The sequence below is a fragment of the Chelonoidis abingdonii genome, chromosome 4, assembly GCF_003597395.2.
Source record: "Chelonoidis abingdonii isolate Lonesome George chromosome 4, CheloAbing_2.0, whole genome shotgun sequence".
NCBI classification, from domain to species: domain Eukaryota; kingdom Metazoa; phylum Chordata; order Testudines; family Testudinidae; genus Chelonoidis; species Chelonoidis abingdonii.
The window spans coordinates 41697516-41714968 of record NC_133772.1 but is presented as its reverse complement, the minus strand read 5'-3'; the positions used below and the strand labels follow the sequence as shown (position 1 = coordinate 41714968).

The window sequence follows — 17453 nt, the reverse complement described above, 5'->3', positions numbered from 1 at the left end:
AGAACATGAAAGGGACTGCTATTAGCAGGGTGAAGAAAGGCTTGGTGAATTTTTGTGTGCGCCAAGGCTGAGTATGTAAACAGTCTGCTGACCTTTAAGGTTTTGTCAACACTGGCAAAATTAGAATCCTAAATTCCACACTGGTTCAGCTCCATTGTTGGAAGTTTTGATGTGGACGTGGCTCAGCAGTGACAAAAAACAGTGGTAAAAATGCCTCAGTCTAAACAGACTCCATCATTTCTACCTCTGATGGAACTGCACAGGCTGAGAATTACAAGTGACAGTTTTTCTAGTGCAGATGCATTACGTGTTAATTACAAAACAATATGTTGTTTTACTGAAATGTAATGTTTTACACTAACTTTTTCTCCACACTGCAATGCCCTCCACCTTTGTTTTTATCTTCTGTTAGGTGGTAATGTAGGGTTAATTCCTCCTTGTTGTCAAGTAATGTCTCCAAACCACAGGGGAGAGACCAGCGGAGAAAGATTGTGCACATTTTAAAAATAGTACAATAAAGAGAGCTTTTTGAGGCAAAGGGAAAAGAGGAAGAATATATAGAGAAGGTGTTGGATAACAAAGTAGGGAAAGAGAGAATGGGATGTCAAATAGTTGAATAGATGAAAAAGAAGAAACAATTGATAACTTAAAGAATTATGGTTCATATTTTGTTATAGGAAAGAAAAGGGGAAAACCAAGTGAAGCCAAGAAGGCAAAGTAGCGGCAACAAAAGCAGCAGATGTATTATCTGCCTACTTGCATTTTTTTTTTAAAATGAAACCTACTCTTGTGTTTTAATATTCCTTTAAATTATAAGGGGCTTGTCTTTGGAGAGCTGTGCACAGTGCCTCTTCTTCATCCTGTGCATACTTACAGCCTGCAAAATTTACCCAAAAATTACTAGCCCCCATACAAAGCCTGCTAATTTTTGCTGGAGATATAACAAATTAAAAATGCCGTTAGAGCAGTGATAAACTCATCTCAGCATAGCTGACCTGAAGTTACACATGTCTCTTAGCATGGAGTTCAGTAGGGTTTCCAGGCAACAGATAAACTCTCTGATATATAAATGTAATTTTGAAATATGTTAATTTTAAATGTTTTCCCCAAACATAGATGAACTCTGGACAGTTATTTTTATCCAATTATTGAAACAAAATTAGAGATACAATTCCATTTAGCACAAGATGGAGATGTTAAGGGAAGGGGGAAGCAAAAATAATTATGCAGAAACATTGTAAGCACACTGAACTCTGTTTACCCATATCATATCATATATTATTCAAATATTGGTAAAACTCCATGCACAAGAAAGCAGGAGGTTAGTATAGACTGTTCATCAAAGCCTTCTTTTTAGTCGCCTTGAATAATTAAAAGGTAATAGAGGAAGTAGTACTAATCTATCCAGCCCACCTTTCTTTATTCTGTTCCTATTAGTAATTGACCTGGGCCATCTGAACTCTTAATCTTGCTCTGAGCTTTTGTTTTATTACTTTTGAGACAGTTTTCTCTCTGTGTAAATATTTTCATCATGTGAATAGTCACCCAAATGTGATTCAGAATCTGAGTTAGCAGTGGGAGTGGTCTGTGGTATGTCTGCTTTTCCTCTGACAGCTTAGATCTTGTGCAGACAATATTCAGAGATGACTGACTTCATTTATCATGTAGCATCTCTGCCCATGCCTTTTCTTTTTCCTTTTAAGTCTCTACTGAAATCTAGTCATCCTGGGTAGTTGCCTTGTGTCACAGATATGTTATGATGTAAATTGGGTTTTTCCTGAATTAAGTAATCTAACAACCCCTGGTATGGTACATAATATGCATGGTCCTTTATATCCGCCTACATATTTCATCTCTTGGAGGGTCTATATAAAAATAAGCTACTTTAAACTCTTATTTCTGGCTAGCGTCCCCCCCCCCTTTTTTTTTTTTCTTGTGGTAAGTTTCATGTAAGGCAGTTTGCAAACAAAAGAATATAAATGTGTGTCTGGTCTCTTATCAAGCTACCATAACTTGCCTTGATGCTTGATAAATGAATACATTTTTTTTCCCATAGACTGATTTGTCTTGGCATCATAGTTGTGCAGTATACTTTGTATGTTATACACCAAAAAATATTTCGGAAACAAAGCTCCCACTCCTTTAGCCTTCTCTCCCCCAAATGGTACTAGGGAGGTTAAAAAGGAAACACAAAGCATAGTCCTAACATTGCACTCTGTTTTTTGTTAGTATCCATACTGGAATCTTCTATTGTGCTTTCTTCTTGTCACTGAATGAGCTCTCTGCCTCCTGTCCTCCCCGCACCCCCCCCTTTTCATGTTGCTCAGTTAGTTTTCAGATAAGTGCTGGGGGAAGCAAAGTAGTATATCTATTGGCCTTTTAACCAGGTTAACAAACTCTATTTAAAAGCTGTCCCAACTGGTTTTTAATGAGGTTTGAAGTGTGCAGTAGAGATAGGCCAAACAGTGTCTTAAAAAGTTTTTTTCTAGTCTAGGTTAAAATACTATTTTAACAGTTTGGCCCAGACTACAATGTTAACTGTATTAGCTATAAATGTGTGTTAAATAGTGTTCCCTAACATGCTTAAATGTAGATTAGGGGCCATTTAGAACTGTCTAGATTATTTTTGTCTTGTTCTTTTTCTAACTTCCATTGTGCTAAAATAGTTTAAAGGAGAAAAACGTGACATGTTGTCTGCAGTTGGAGTTCAGTGTCTTACCTTTTAAAGTGAAACATGGTTGCTTTTTAATCAAATTCACTATAGGCTTCCTCATTTCATCATTGCAAAGAGATAGGAAGGAAGTGACCTGGGACTGAACCCTCTTTGACATTAGAGATTAGGCAAGATTTATTTTATTTGCCATTGCATGATAAGGAAGAAGTATATAGGGGACTCTGTAGGTGGCTCTTTTCCTAATTTGGTGTGTGAATCAAGTGCTAGCAAAAATGAGCTATTTCCAACCATCCCAGTAGCCTGAAGTCTTCCACTTATGACCAGAATGGATACAGTCTAGGCAGAAGCAGTGCAGGCTTCCCCACACTGTTGATGGGGAGACCACTACTTGAGGGGAAAGGGTAGCTAGTTCTCTAGATGGACTCAGAACATAAAAACGGTCATACTGGGTCAGTCTAGCCCAGTATCCTGACTTCCAACAGTGGCCAATGCCAGGTGCCCCAGAGGGAATGAACAGAACAGGTAATCATCAGTGATCCATCCCCTGTTGCTCATTCCCAGCTTCTGGCAGACAGAGGCTAGGGACACCATCCCTGCCCATCCTGGCTAATAGCCATTGATGGACCTATCTATGGATTTATCTAGTTCTTTTTTTAACCCTGTTATAGTCTTGTCCTTCACAACATACTCTAGTAAAGAGTTCTACAAGTTGACTGTGTGTTGTGTGAAAAAATGCTTCCTTTGTCACCTGCTGTCTATTAATTTCATTGGGTGAACCCTAGTTCTTGTGTTATGAGTAGAAGTAAATAACACTTCCCTAATTACTTTCTCCACACCAGTCGTCATTTTATAGACCTCTATCATATCTCCCCCACCTCTCTCCCATTTGTCTCTTTTCCAAGCTGGAAAGTCCCAGTCTTATTAATCTCTCCTCATATGGCAGCCATTCCATACTCCTAATCATTTTTGTTGCCCTTTTCTGATTTCCAGTATATCTTTTTTGAGATGGGACAACCACATCTGTACGCAATATTCAAGATGTGGGCATACCATGGATTTATATAGAGGCAATATGATATTTTCTGCTTTATTATCTATCCCTTTCTTAATGATTCCCAACATTCTGGTCACTTATTTTGATTGCCACTGCACGTTGAGTGGATGCTTTCAGAGAACTATCCACAATGACTCCCAAGATCTTTCTTGAATGGTAACAGCTAATTTAGACCCCATCATTTAATATGTATAGTTGGAGTTCTGTTTTCCAATATGCATTATTTTGCATTTATCAGTCCTTACTTTCTTTGCTCTTGTGGCCAACAAAATTGCTTCTAGTACTGGTAATAAGAGTGGGTTTTTCGATGGTAGTTTTTCTGCTTGGAACTGGACTGCTACTAGCCATCAGATGCTGTTTTTTTTTCTGTCAAAGAATGCTGGTAAGTTTATCTACCTGTTGGGCTGGATTTGAAGTGGTGATCTAGAGAGAGGCTCTACATCCTGTTTCCAGCCCACTGAGCCATGCAGTCCTCAATTTCACTTGAATAAGTGGAAGGATATTCCAACTGTAGTTGCTGTAGAAATGTCATGACCCGCATGTATTTACAAAAGTGCTTATGTTTGTGTACCATCTTGTGAAGTTAGCTTAATGGAGTGGAGTTAGTGTTTCTTCATAGGCACTTACAGTGTTGTGCAGGTATTTTGGTTACATATTGTGTGTCCTGCAAAGTGGTAGCCAGAGGGAGTAGAACCACTAATTTTTTTTTGCTTATGTATTGATATAACCCGTACTGTATTTTCCCCCTACTAGTTGTGTGTTTAAAAAAAAAAAAAAAAAGTTTAACCTCAAAAACTTTCTTTCCTCAGCTCTGATGATACAGATATTGATCTTTTCCTAAAGATCAATCCTAGAGGCATTTTGGGACTCTCTGGGCCCAGTCTTTGGGAATAATAAACAGTTAATAGTAATCTTTAACCCTGAAACTGTTCTGCTATCCTCTGTCTCTTGACTCCTTGCTATGTGTCTGTCATAGGAGTTGCTTTACATTTTAATTACTGGTTAATTCTGCCTAGACCATGCTCTCTACTTCTGTGCATACAAGTGGTGAACATGCAGCATGAACCTTTTTGAGAATTCCCTGGAAATCTTTGATTTCCCCTTTTATCTCCCATGTTTTAATAACCCATCCTTTTACTGAATATGTGCTTTCCTTTGACGGGGGAGGGTGCCTTTATCTCAGAGATTTTAAATATGTATCCAGCATTCTGTGTGAACTGAAAGTCCATCTGTGTCATGTTTTCTCATTCTGTGGAAACACTCCCAAACCCTTTACCAAAAGAGTATATAGGCCATAAAATCAGTAGTTTTTCTCTTGTCAGAGCAGTTTCTCTTGTTTAACTAACATTTTCTAATGCTGCTCCTCCAGGGCAGGCTGATGTTTGGAAATATCTTACTAAAACTGAGCTCTTATTGGTTGACACTCTGTCTTTGGGAGAGATAGGGCAGGATTTACCTGCCCACCAGTCAAACATCAGTTTGCATTTATGTAGCAAAGTCACAGAAAATAATAAGCAGGTAAGAAATTATTCTGTTGGATAACTAGGAGAAACAACTTTCTAGTCATTGTTGTATCCCCTACGTTATCAGGCAGATCAAAACTTCAGATTTCTGTATCCTAAGGTACAGATAATGAGCCTTTACTTCAACATGTATTTACTATGGTGCTATATAAATGCATAATCGTTTTATTTAATATTTTTGTATCTCACCAAATGTAGAGGTATGCATGGTGTTTTCATAGTTGAACAAATCTAGTTGGCTTTGTTAAAGTACTTCAATTTGCTTTGGCTCTTATTTTAGTAAACAAAATTTAAATTTATATTTAGTCTGTTGATGACTTCAGAGTATCTGCATTCTGGTTCCGCCACTTTTGGGCCACTAGTTCCAGTGCAGGTTTTGCTGCTGCATTACTTACATCTTGGAAATGTAGAGTTAAGTTTGGAGTCATCTGAAAACAATATTGCAACATCGAGTTGATTTGAAATGTCTGTCTGAGGCCCATCAACATAAATGAGTTGGGTGTTCTTGCTACTGACCAAAGTTAACAAAAAATGCACATGTCTGAGCAAAATAATCTGCATCATGAACAGGGAGAATGAATAATTGTACATTTCTCACAGAGTAGTTGATGCAATGAATTAGCAGACTTGGCTTTCTTCTCTGAAGACAGAAATTCAAATGCCACTTAGATCAAATTTGAAGAAGGGTTTTGGTGGCTCCATCCACTTTCTAGTGGTCACTTATCCTTCTCACTAATCAGCCTGATTCAGTCTGTGCTCAAGAGTATCCAGAACTAACATAACAGTGTATACCTCGGGTCAGAACTGGGATTTATTGGCAATGCTGAGGTGAGGAAGTTTGCAATAGACTGAACTATACAATGAAGGACCAATAATGAAAACTCATTTCTCAGTTTTAAGTGTGGAGTTATCACCTATGTTTTTCTTGCTTTATCTTTCTGTAGAACTGAGATCCGTAAGGTTGTTTGTCTTAGTTGTGTGCCTTTTAATATAATCATGTTGTTGACACTTGATTAAATGAGTGAACTTTAACTTTGTAAAGCTACCGCAACAAGCTTATTGAAATTCAAGGTATTTTTTAATTGCTAACAGTTTGGTAAATATCTATACCAGTGGTCCCCAACCTTTTCATCTGGCAGACGCCAGACGAAGGACCACTGCGGTGGTGGAGCACCTGCCGAAATGCTGCCGAATTTCGGCGGCGATGACTCTCAATGACGCCGCTTGCCATCGAGAAGCATCCCCGCCGAAATTCAGGGGCGATGCCTCTCGATGACATCACTTGTTGGCAACAAGCGGCATCATCAAGAGGCATTCCCGCCAAAATGCCGCTGAAATTCGGTGGCATTTTGGCGGGTGCTCTTCTGGGGTCCAGGACATGGACATATTATTATGGCACCCGCGGGTGCCATGTTGGGGGCCACTGATCTATACAATTCTATTAATTTCTATTCTTTTTTCTGTCTCCCATAGTTTTTAACTTTTACACAGTATTCTGGGGGTCACTTCTAATTGGGATCATAAATCCCTACTCTCTCTCAAACAATTAACACTCACCAGTTCGTGTATGTAACAGAATCCATGGGGTACAACCTGGAACTGTGGGACCGCTGTGCCTCCTTAACTCTCAATCCTGGGTCGTCATCTCACAAAGCCATGCCAGTGACAAGCAGCAAACCCCTCCAGGCACTGAGATCACTCAGCCATCAGCATGTGGAGCCACTCACCCAGCTAAATTCCATGAATGCTCCCTGAACCACTCATGAATCATACAGAGAGAGGCCCCAGCCAGTCACTCCAGCCCCCAGCCTTGCACTCTGGAAATATACCTTCTTACAGTGTTCAGGACTTCCTTGGATAGTGCAAGCTCATTAATTAGTTTGCCACTTCTTCAAAGGAAAGTGGATATGCACCAGCCTTTGTAATCTGAGCTGAGATTTCCCAAGCACTTTAACCCAAAACACGTTATTTTAGATAAAATATAAAACAGATTTATTAACTACAGAAAAATATATTTTAAGTGATTATAAGTAGCAGGCATAGAGATCAGAGTTGGTTACTTTAGAAATAAAAATAAATTTGCAACCTAAATTCTGCAGACTAATCAAGATTTGAATCAAGTGGTGTTTCACCGTAATGTTACAGGCAGCTCACAGTTCTCAATACCATTACTCGCACTGATCTACCTTTCAGCTTGGAACCAATCTCCTTAGTTCAAAGTCTTTGTCTTCCAGATGATCTTCCAGGTTGGGGGAGGAAGCAGCCGAGTGATGTCACTGTCCCTCGTTTATACTTTCTTCCAGCTGCTAGAAAGATCTTTGCCCAGAGTTGGAGATTGGGCAGTCCCCATTGTGTACATGCCCTCTCCTAAGGAGCCTCTGGGAGAATAGCCCATGCAGAAGAATCCATTATTGCCGGTCTGGCCAATGATAGCCTTTCAGTTGCAAGGAAAGAACAGCTGACTATGGGTGTTTCCCAACCTCATAACATATTTCAGTAAAACATTAGCAGTACTGTACTTCATAACTTCACATACAGTTCAACAGATCAAGACTTTAAAAATGGTATCTCACAAGGCATGCATTGTAGAAAACATATCCTAATCATATGATGATGGTGAACATGGGGGTACAGAGTGTTACAGTGTAACAACAGTTCTGTTAGAAAGTTTTCATCCATTCATTATTTTAACCCTGATTCTATAGGTAAAGTTTTTTAATCTGTAATTCAGCAAAGCTAAAGCTACTGGCAGAATTTCACTTCATGTTTTTTCCTTAACTGAGACAGCTACAATTTGAGTGTCTTGTTACTTAATGTGCACATACAATGTTTAAGCTCTGTAGCAGCTTCTTCAGATACAAAATTCCCTTTGTGTGTAAAGGATCCTTACAGCCCAAACTTGATTACTGTATGCTCATGCGTGAGGTGAAGTTATCCAAGGTGGAACTGTATCTGTAATGGATGATCCTGGGTGGTAAGAGCTAGGAAGACAGATGCAGAGAGCGGGCGTGAAAAGTAAATGACCATCCTCCTCATCCCTCCACAAAAGTAAGTAACCAAACCCCTTCAGCTCAAGGCTTTTCATGCCCGAATAGTTAGAACTTGTCCAGTCCTGCCAGAAGAGCTAAAGACAGCCCTTTACTGTTTCTCCTCTCTGGGGAGCTGGAGAGAGAAACAACAACTATGACTGAGCTCAGTTGAGAGCTGACATATTGCACCATGTTGAAAAATATTTCTTTTGACGAGCTCAGCCTGTTGGAATGAGTGTGGTCATTAACTCCATGAGACAGTCTCACAGGAACTGTACCTTCCTTCCTCAATAGTATGGTACCAGTTCTAAATTATCTTTGGGAAAGTATTTTTGTAGATTTCTTAATGGAGAAACTGTTTTAAAAATCTGATTACAGGTACACCTCTACCCTGCTATAACGCGACTTGATATAACAAGGGTTCACGTATAGCGCGGTAGCAACGGGGCTCCGGTAGCACTTCAAAGGGTCCAGGGCTCCGGCTGCTACGGGGAGCCCCAGAGCTCTTTAAATCAGCACCAGAGCCCTGCCGCCTCTATCGCAGGGCTGTGGCCACGGGGTTCACTGGCGATTTAAAGGGCCCAGTCTCCCCGCCGTGGCTGGAGCCCAGAGGTCTTTAAATCACTGCCGGAGCCCTGCTGCCCCTACCCCAATATAACGGGGTTTCAGCTATAACGCAGTAGAGATTTTTGGCTCCCCATGACCTCATTATAGCAGGGTAGAGGTGTATATAGAATTATGTGCGCACACATCCTCCTACAAAGACACTGGGGAGGTTTTTTGCATTTCCAAATATTCCATTTAATCAGGCTAACAATTTAACTAGATGCAGTTGACATAATTCGTGTTTTAAACAAAAGTCTCGTTCAGCAGCAATTTTTGTACTTTATACAATAGAAGCATGAGGAAAAGCTGAACACTAGCCTTGCCCACTATCAAAATTCAATAATAAAATAGTCTTGCAGCCATCCTTAGTTTGCTACAGTTCAGTAGGGTGGATTTTTATCTTCTATAGCAGATCTAGAAATGAGATTAAAGAACATACATAGTAACCAAAAGAACCTCTTATAATTTATATAAAAGCAGCACGTTTAAAGTTTCTTTCTGGGCAGGACTGTCTTCAGACTATTAAATCTGTTTAAACACAGTCCTCATGTCCCATTATATAGCCACTCTTCTCTGAACTGGAGGTGGTAATGCACTGTGTATTAGCATACTGAAACCTGGCCTATTAATGCTCTAGCTAAAATTGAAGTCTTCCTTAAGTTTGGGACAGAAAGATGTTGGTAGGTAGGAATGATTGTTGCTGGCTTTGTCTGCATCTCTAATGTTTTTGCCTTACAATAGATTTTCTGCAGGCTAGTGTAATACTCAAAACTTATGTGATGTGATCGTTGCTTGTAGGAGAAAAAGACAATGGAGAAAGCCGAAGAAAAACAGCTGTAGTACAAAGACAAAGCAGTCTAAACTCTACTACCGTCTGCAAACAGCTATCTGTCTGCGTTTGCATGTCTTGAGTTATAGCGCAAAAAAGATCTATCACTGTTAAAGCCAGGTTGCCATGGTGAAATTATTCCCTGCTATTAACGTGTGATTCTACTCGACTCTGTAAATGGCATTGTGAAATTCCACATTTAGGATGCCTCAGATTTCCTGATCAAATTTGCTCAGTTTACAAAGAAAAAAGCTAGCTTTTCTGACTGCCAGCCCTATAAACTCATGTGGGGTTCTGAGAGTCAAACGGAATTCTTTCTGATGTGCAGTGTCTGCAGTAATAGGTTCTGCATGCCACATTCTCTCCCTGGTTTCACCCATGCATCACCATTGTCTTGAAATGCTGTCTTGAATGAAAACAGGATTGCATGGAAGTAACCAAGAGCAGAATTTGGTCCTGCAATTAGAGCTCAGTTGTACTGATGATACACAAACCAAAATAAATCCTTCTCATGGCCCCATATATGTTGGCTCTGCAAGACAGTAGGGGTGGAAAAATGGCAAAGCTTGTTTTAGTCATCATATACGTCTGAATACATACAGACAGGGAGCAGATTCTTCTAGACTACATACTTTTTTTAGAGCAGAACTTTTCTATAAATGTTAAAGGTTGCTGCAATCAGGAGATATCTGCTTTCCCAAAAGCATGGGGGACTAAAACACCTCTTTTCCAACCAGCAGTCGTCATACAGGTCTCTTGCACAAGCTTGTCTCTGCGCTGTACTCCTGTTACAGACTGCAGATAGGAAGCCTCCTGCAACCCAACCAGTTGGTGCATCTCTGTTGTTACTCACTTTGTGTCAGTTGAAAACCTCTCCTTACCCTTGCCTGAATCTCTGTTTCTCTCTCTCTCTTTCATTTAACTTTGCAATTGTATTAATTCCGTAAAGCATTTTGGGAAAGGTGGGAAAGACACTATACAAAATAAAATTACAATTGTATTTTGTTGCCATAAGACACTGCTTATTCTTATAACAGTGAGTCTCTTCTACTCGGAGTGAAGCTTTTCTGTAGTGCTTGGAAGGATAATTACTGTTCAATTTTTTTCTTGCTTCTCCCTCAGAGTAAGTCAAGGACATTGCTGTTTGTGTAGATTTTCACAGGTTAACCTGTGCTAAGTTGCATGGGTGCCAGTCACTAGCTTGCACAAGTGCAGCACATCTATATTAGGTCTGTGCACCCATGTAGCTACACTTGTGTTCAAACTGGGGATTTTTGCACATCCTCTGACTTTTATTTGTTTGTTCCAGTTGACATATAAGAGATCAGCACTCCTGTTTCCATTTCCCATTATAAAACATTAGTAGATGCAAGTTGACCCCTACCTTCCCTCTCGCTCCCCAAGAACTTTTACCTGCAACATCTGTCTTTGTTAGGCAAACCCTTCTGTCTAGTTGCAAGTTGGGTAAATTTCAGCTCACATTTTGAGGGTGAAAAGGAGTGGGTCGGGTATTTGATGTTAATGAGAATGGTTCTTCTGCATGGGAACTAGATACAGTAACATTCTAAGGTCTTGTCTATACTTCCACTTTACAATGCTGCAACTTTCTCGCGCGGGGGTGCGAAATAACACCCCTCTAAGCGCTGCAAGTTTCAGTGCTGTAAAATGGCAGTGTAGACAGTGCATCAATGCTGGGAGCTGTGCTCCCAGTGCTGGAAGCTACTCCCCTCATGGAGGTGTAGCCGCTGGTGCTGTGACTACACAAGCCATGTTAATGCGCTGCTGCGGCAGCGCTTTAACGTTGCTATTGAAGACGTGTCCTTACCTTCTTTTTAAGGATCTACGATGGGTTAGGCAGGGTACATGTCATGGGGACTTCTCACTGAAATGCACTACTTGGTTAGCATCCTGTTTGACAAGACCTGGGACCCTGGAGCTTCCTGGCATTTGTGTTCTAAAGTGATGGACTTTTGAGAGGTAAAGACAGTGACGCTGCTGAGAAGCTGTGAAGAGCTATCCAGGACAAAATTCTCCACTGTGCTGTGCCTGATTTATGCCACACCACTGGTGCGAAGTGGAAGTCCCACAGCAGACTGTCATTCTAGTGTAGGGCATCTCCTCTCGGGGGGGAAGCCCAAGTAGCAGGGCATATGTGCATACAGATCATGAATGTAGCTGGCGTAATAAGGACTTTCCTGAACCTTGTGCCTTTTCCATTGGGATCAGCAAGGTACACAGGTGTCCCAGGAGGCTTTAAGCCACTTTGTAGCCAGGGTGCCCGTCAAACTGATGGGCTGAGCTCCTATGCATGATAAGGCCAAGTATCCTGAGACTGTTATTTCCTGTTATACAGAACTAAAAGTCAGCTGCACTGTATTTCTTAAGGGGAAAAGATAACATTTTACTTATTAGAAACTTGAAAAAAATTATTGGGAGTGAGAAGCTACAAATCTTGCATTCCTGGCAAGCCACATTCAGCTGCCTTTTGAAAAAAGGCAGTAATGTGAGGATTTCGGGGTGGTCAGGGGCTGGTACTATTTTTGATTTTTTTTTAATCTTTTTTCATTCTATTTTAGGAAAGTTAATTCAGATAAGTTTTTATAACACTGTTCCATCTGTGACCTATTGTGTTTACCTTATATACACACACAGGTAATCATAGCTCTGTGCAGAGACCTCTTGAGAATGGTTCAAGGATTTGGAAGAGCAGTAGCCCTCTTACTTCCCTAATGCCTGAATTATCAGGGTTTTTTTTGTAGTAGATGATCTTAGTTTTAGTTAAACAGATTGCACTGCAAAATATCCTTAAGGATAAGAAATCTGCTGAACTCTCATGTTTATGCCTGTTGGTTCAGGCATATGAAGGCTTACTGGCTCGCTGAGGAGTTAACTATGGGTTAGCGGATAGAGTCATAGATGTTGGAAAAGGAGCATTTAAAATTAGTACAACAGAGCTACGTTATTGAGGCTGTGTAGAATGCTTTTGTTGGGTTGGACAGTTTCCTACATTTTGAGCTGTTGAAAGTGGTTGCATCTGTATTTCAGCACTGCCTCCTGGAAATATATCCACAAAAATGTTCTGTTCTTCCAGCTGACCTTCCTTTCCTCACCTGTGCACACAACACCCTCTTCATCCTCCCCCCACAAAAAAAAAAAATTGATTGAAGGAGCACCATGGAAGAATGACCTGGGGATTACGCAGTCAAAAAAAGTCATCAAAGATAACTGGAAGTCAGATGCAGCCTCTAGTTTTGCAGGGAGGGGTACTGGTGGATAGGAGCTCAGAAAGAAAAAAAGGAAACTCTAGTTCAGTATGTTTTACCACAAGAATGCACTCCAAATATTCCTGTAGCATTAACTGAACTTTCTGCAAGCTCCACCTTGCTTTTGTAGTCATTCTTCCCAGTAGTACACCAATGGAGAAAGCTGGGAATACCAGGCAGGAGAAGGAGTAGTACCAGAACCTGGAAACCAGCAAAGACTTATACAATAATTGAGTCTCTTCTCTCAGTAGACAGCTGTTCTGATAGGCAGTTATATGTGGCTTGCCAGGACCATGTAACCACTATGTGTAAGCAATGTGATAAGCACTTGTCTACTTACTTCCTTTTTTTGTTAAAAGCAGGGGGAAAGAGCAAACAGGAGTGGGAAATTCCGCTGTACCAATATATACAGTGCATACCAGATGTTCTCTGTTCCCCTTGCTTCCCAGGTGAGGCCAGCTGGAGCTTAATTTGGTCTTAAATCTGTCTATAGAGTGTTTATACGCTTTTTTTGAGAAGCAGCATTATGAAATAGTGTTATGGCACTTGTCATCCTTAACATGCTTGCCATGCCTTGGCACCGACTGTTTACAGCAGAGCACCCGGAGGCTAAGTAAAGATTGCCTTTTAAGGTAAAGAGCCGCTATGAGAATATGAAAGAAAAAAGTTTCCCTGGCATGCAGGGAACATTCTTCCTTCCTCCTCCTCCTCCTCCTCCTTTTAAATAAACTATTAGTAATTTTTAAAAACAGAACAAAAATGAAAAAGCAAGGCCAGGGATGCTGCCAAAGACATTTTATTCTGCACAGCCCCCTTAGAGCTACACTGTAACTGGGTTCTGAAAATGACCCAGGATGGGAGAAGAGAAGAATGAAACTCTGGGGTGGGGTCTGTCAGAGGGCTAGAAAGGGAGGAAAACATAATAGAACTGTACAAATAGACTGTCTCCTTCCCTTCCCAATGTCTCATGGAAATAATCTGACCACAACAGTCTACGAAGAAGTTGGCTATGTTGTAATGGAATATAGGCTTACTTTGTAATGATACTTTATACACCCCTTCTATACTGATGCTCGTCCTTTCTTTTCTTTTCCTTTCCTTTCCAACCCTGAAAATATGCACATTTCCAGACTTCTGTTAATATGCTGGATCTAGCACCAGATAGTGTCTTTCTCGTTGGAGTGGCACTGACTCTAAATAATACAGGCTATGATAATGCAGAAGAATTTAGCCTTTTAAAATCTACACTTGAAATGCAAAGCCAAATATTACCAACTGTGAGAGGACTAGAGCCCTGATATACAGTATAGCACAGCCCACAGCAAAGGGAAGTTGCAGCTGCCACTTTGGCATCCTGGCAGATGATGAAACCATACATAGTATATATCCATATTCTCATCTGCTATCCTGCAGTGGGGAGGAGTGGAGAAGCAGTATCTTACATTTTCATTATTGATAGGTAATGATTTTGTAGGAAGAGGGAAACATGAGGATGATCTCAGACTGTTGTCAAGGGCAGTCAGAGTTAGCGGGTATACTTTGCCTCTTCAAATGCAACCCAGCATTGACAATTGCCTTGCCTACCATAGAAGTAAGTTTTTTGTTGTTGTTTTAAGCCTTTGATTATCAGGGAGCTGTCTTAAGGTGTGAGAATTTTCCCCCCTGCCTTGATACTTAACTAAAGAAAGAAGGGTTGTTGTTTTTTTCAAGTTTGGGGGGGAGGGATAGATGGGAATTGTGGTTTGATGGGAAGAGGGGAGAGGTAGGGGGAAGGAAGGGCTGAGAATGGGAAAGCAGCCACCTCTGTCCTGTAAAAACATCAGTGCTGTTTGCTGCCTCATTGTTCTTGTTGGGAGTTCCTTGCCTAGAACTTAAATGGAAGTCATAAATGTTAGGTAATAAACTGTTTCCTTCCTTCTGTGACTAGATTCAAAACTCTGACACTTAAGCAGAATAACCCTAAGTAGAAATTAACTGATAACTGATTTCCAGTAGAGGAACCTGGGGCTTTCGATTTTTAATTAATCTCTCATTTGATTATGCTGATTATGGGGAAAAGGATAATAGTAATGAAGAAATCTATTACTGGTTAATTTACATTTCCCTGTAAAGCCTTGGACTTTCTCATGGATGGCTGAAATCTCTGGTGTTGTCTTCTGCGAAGAGAGCACATAGAAGCATGAGATTTTTCTTCAAGTTGTTTATACTCGCTTTTGCCTTTCACCCACCTCCCACTTGATTTATTACACAGAAGGGAGGCGGAGAGAGAAGCTGAAATTAAAACATCCAACAAAATTGTCCTCTTGAATTGCATCCCTTTTGAGCTCTCTTCCCTGCAAAGCATCAAACATGAAGGAATTCAAGGTCTAGAAGATATGGTTAAAATATTGGCTCACTGCCTGTATAATTCCACATTAGCTCATATTTTAAGAGGCCAACTTGTGTCTTTGGAGCCTACTGAAAAGGTAGCATCTGACAAGAATGCTTCACACTATAATTTTATCAGTGGACATAAAAAAAAATTCTAGATGTGTATTCATTCCTTTTTATTTTTGAAATCTCAAGAATAAAATCCAGGCAAACGTGTTGGCACAGTGTCTTGGCTTATGACATCAATATGTACAGTAGTGTATGGCAGGGAATGTGTGCAGGTGCAAGGCATTATAGCATTTCTGGGTTGCTGCTTGGTTTGCAAATCACCCACTGAATTGTTCCAGTTTGAAACGCAGTATTTAAATCCACATGTGCATTTCTTTAACAATTTTCAAAACATTCAATATTTTGAAAATGTGCAGACTTTGGGAATTAGTATTTTGGATTAGTTTACAAGTAGCTAAATAACTTCAAATAACTTCTTTGATTCATTTGTTTTCAAAATGAAATGTGGTGAATTTTTATATGGGTATCTTTTTGTTTTAAAAAATTGATAAACATTAAGCTTTTGGAAAGCTTTTTTTTTTTTTAATTAAATTTGCTCAGTAAAGATTTTTTCTATGCTATTTTTATATCAATTTTTTAAAGCTTTTGAGTGCACTTAATTTAAAAAATGGCATGTTCAGGCCACTAAAGCTAAGTGGTCCCAGTGTAAGGGAGGTGCTTTGCCCTGAATCTCCTGCTTTTTGTTAGGAATTTTCACGGCATAATCTTAATCTTGGATGATACCTGCGATCATGATTTAGCCATTTTAAAAAGTCTCTATAAATTACTAGCTACAAATCAGTATTTCATTGGCCTCAACTCCAGATTCTTAATCCATAGTCTTCCTTTCTCCTTTTCCTGGAGGTTTGGGATGGGTTGTGAGTTTTGAGGCTTGGCTAATGGGGAGACAGGAAACCTGGCATAGAATGCTTATCAAACTTGATATGTCAATTTCCACTGAAGTATCAAACCATTTGGATTCTTGGGGTGGAATTTTGACATTGGATTACATTCCCCTGGAGGCAGGAGGGGAGGGGGAGAATAAGTGGAGTCTTGCACGCAGATCTCTGCTCCTTTTCACTGCTTTCTATTATCATCACCTTAGACTTTTTCAAGGTTGTGATGTGATGCTGTTAATAAAAACACCTCAGATAAGCAAGCCACTGATGACTGTGCAAAACTAGTTAATTTATGTTGAGAGTGATGAAACAGATTTTGTCTTTATTAAGTAAATCCTCAAATATATTCTGTGAAGTGTCACAACAGCACCTTAGAAATAGCTACCATGGGTTTGCTGGATAAAAACACTCTGGAACAATGGAATAGTGTGATGCTCAACTTAGACATCAACGTAAACTACTGAATTTGATAGGGAAGCTACTTAGACCTTGTTTGTGTCACTTAAACTTGTGAAAACCCCATCAACCTGTTTTAAATAACTTCAGTTTAACTCAGTTTACCAATGCAAGTTAAATTGATTTAAACTAGGTTAAACTGCATCTATGTGGTGGGGTAGGGAGGTTGTTTTGGTTTCACTAGATCAGTTTTAAAATTTGAGTTAAACTGGTGCAACTTTTTAACATAGACAAGCCAGATTCCACTTGTGAAATAGGGAAAATACTTACTTACTTCATATGGTATTGAGGCTAAACAGTTGTTCAATGCTTTGACCATGCAAAGTTCCAAAGTGGTATTTAGGCCAATGAAGTTATTTGGCTTCTAGTCCAGGAGGATATGAAAGATGGGTGGGGGAGAGATGGGGTTTCAGATCTTGATTAACTGAACAGATATAACAAAGACACCTGGGAAATAGCCATTTTTATTAAATCTCTTCAAGAAAAATAAAATGCAGCTAGTTAAAGGAAGTAACCAGTGACCCAGATGGCTTGTCAGTCATTGTGGTTGTCCTCTACCTTCTGTTTTTCTAAAGATTTAACCCAGGGAGGCTTACAGCTAAAATGTTTTTTCAGATGAATACAAAGTAGAGAGTATGGAAGCCCTGCTAGAAGCACAGCTGCAATGAATATATTGTCTGGCTTGAGCTAGTTTACTTAACC

The 17453-nt window shown here is 39.9% G+C and overlaps 1 protein-coding gene across 8 annotated transcripts in view; it reads left to right on the top strand.

Annotated features, from left to right (window-relative positions):
* MOB2 (MOB kinase activator 2) overlaps positions 1-17453 on the top strand; it is a 163151-nt gene that overhangs the window by 122940 nt on the left and 22758 nt on the right. For 3 of the 8 annotated variants that reach the window (XM_032770808.2, XM_032770816.2, XM_032770776.2), the window contains exon 2: positions 13341-13427. The exons of 4 other annotated variants lie outside the window; for them this stretch is intronic. In XM_032770808.2, the coding sequence (XP_032626699.1) occupies positions 13341-13427 (87 nt within the window). Of the gene's footprint in view, positions 1-13337; positions 13428-17453 lie in introns of all 8 variants that reach the window. One more of the 8 variants, XM_032770800.2, reaches the window with a different exon arrangement.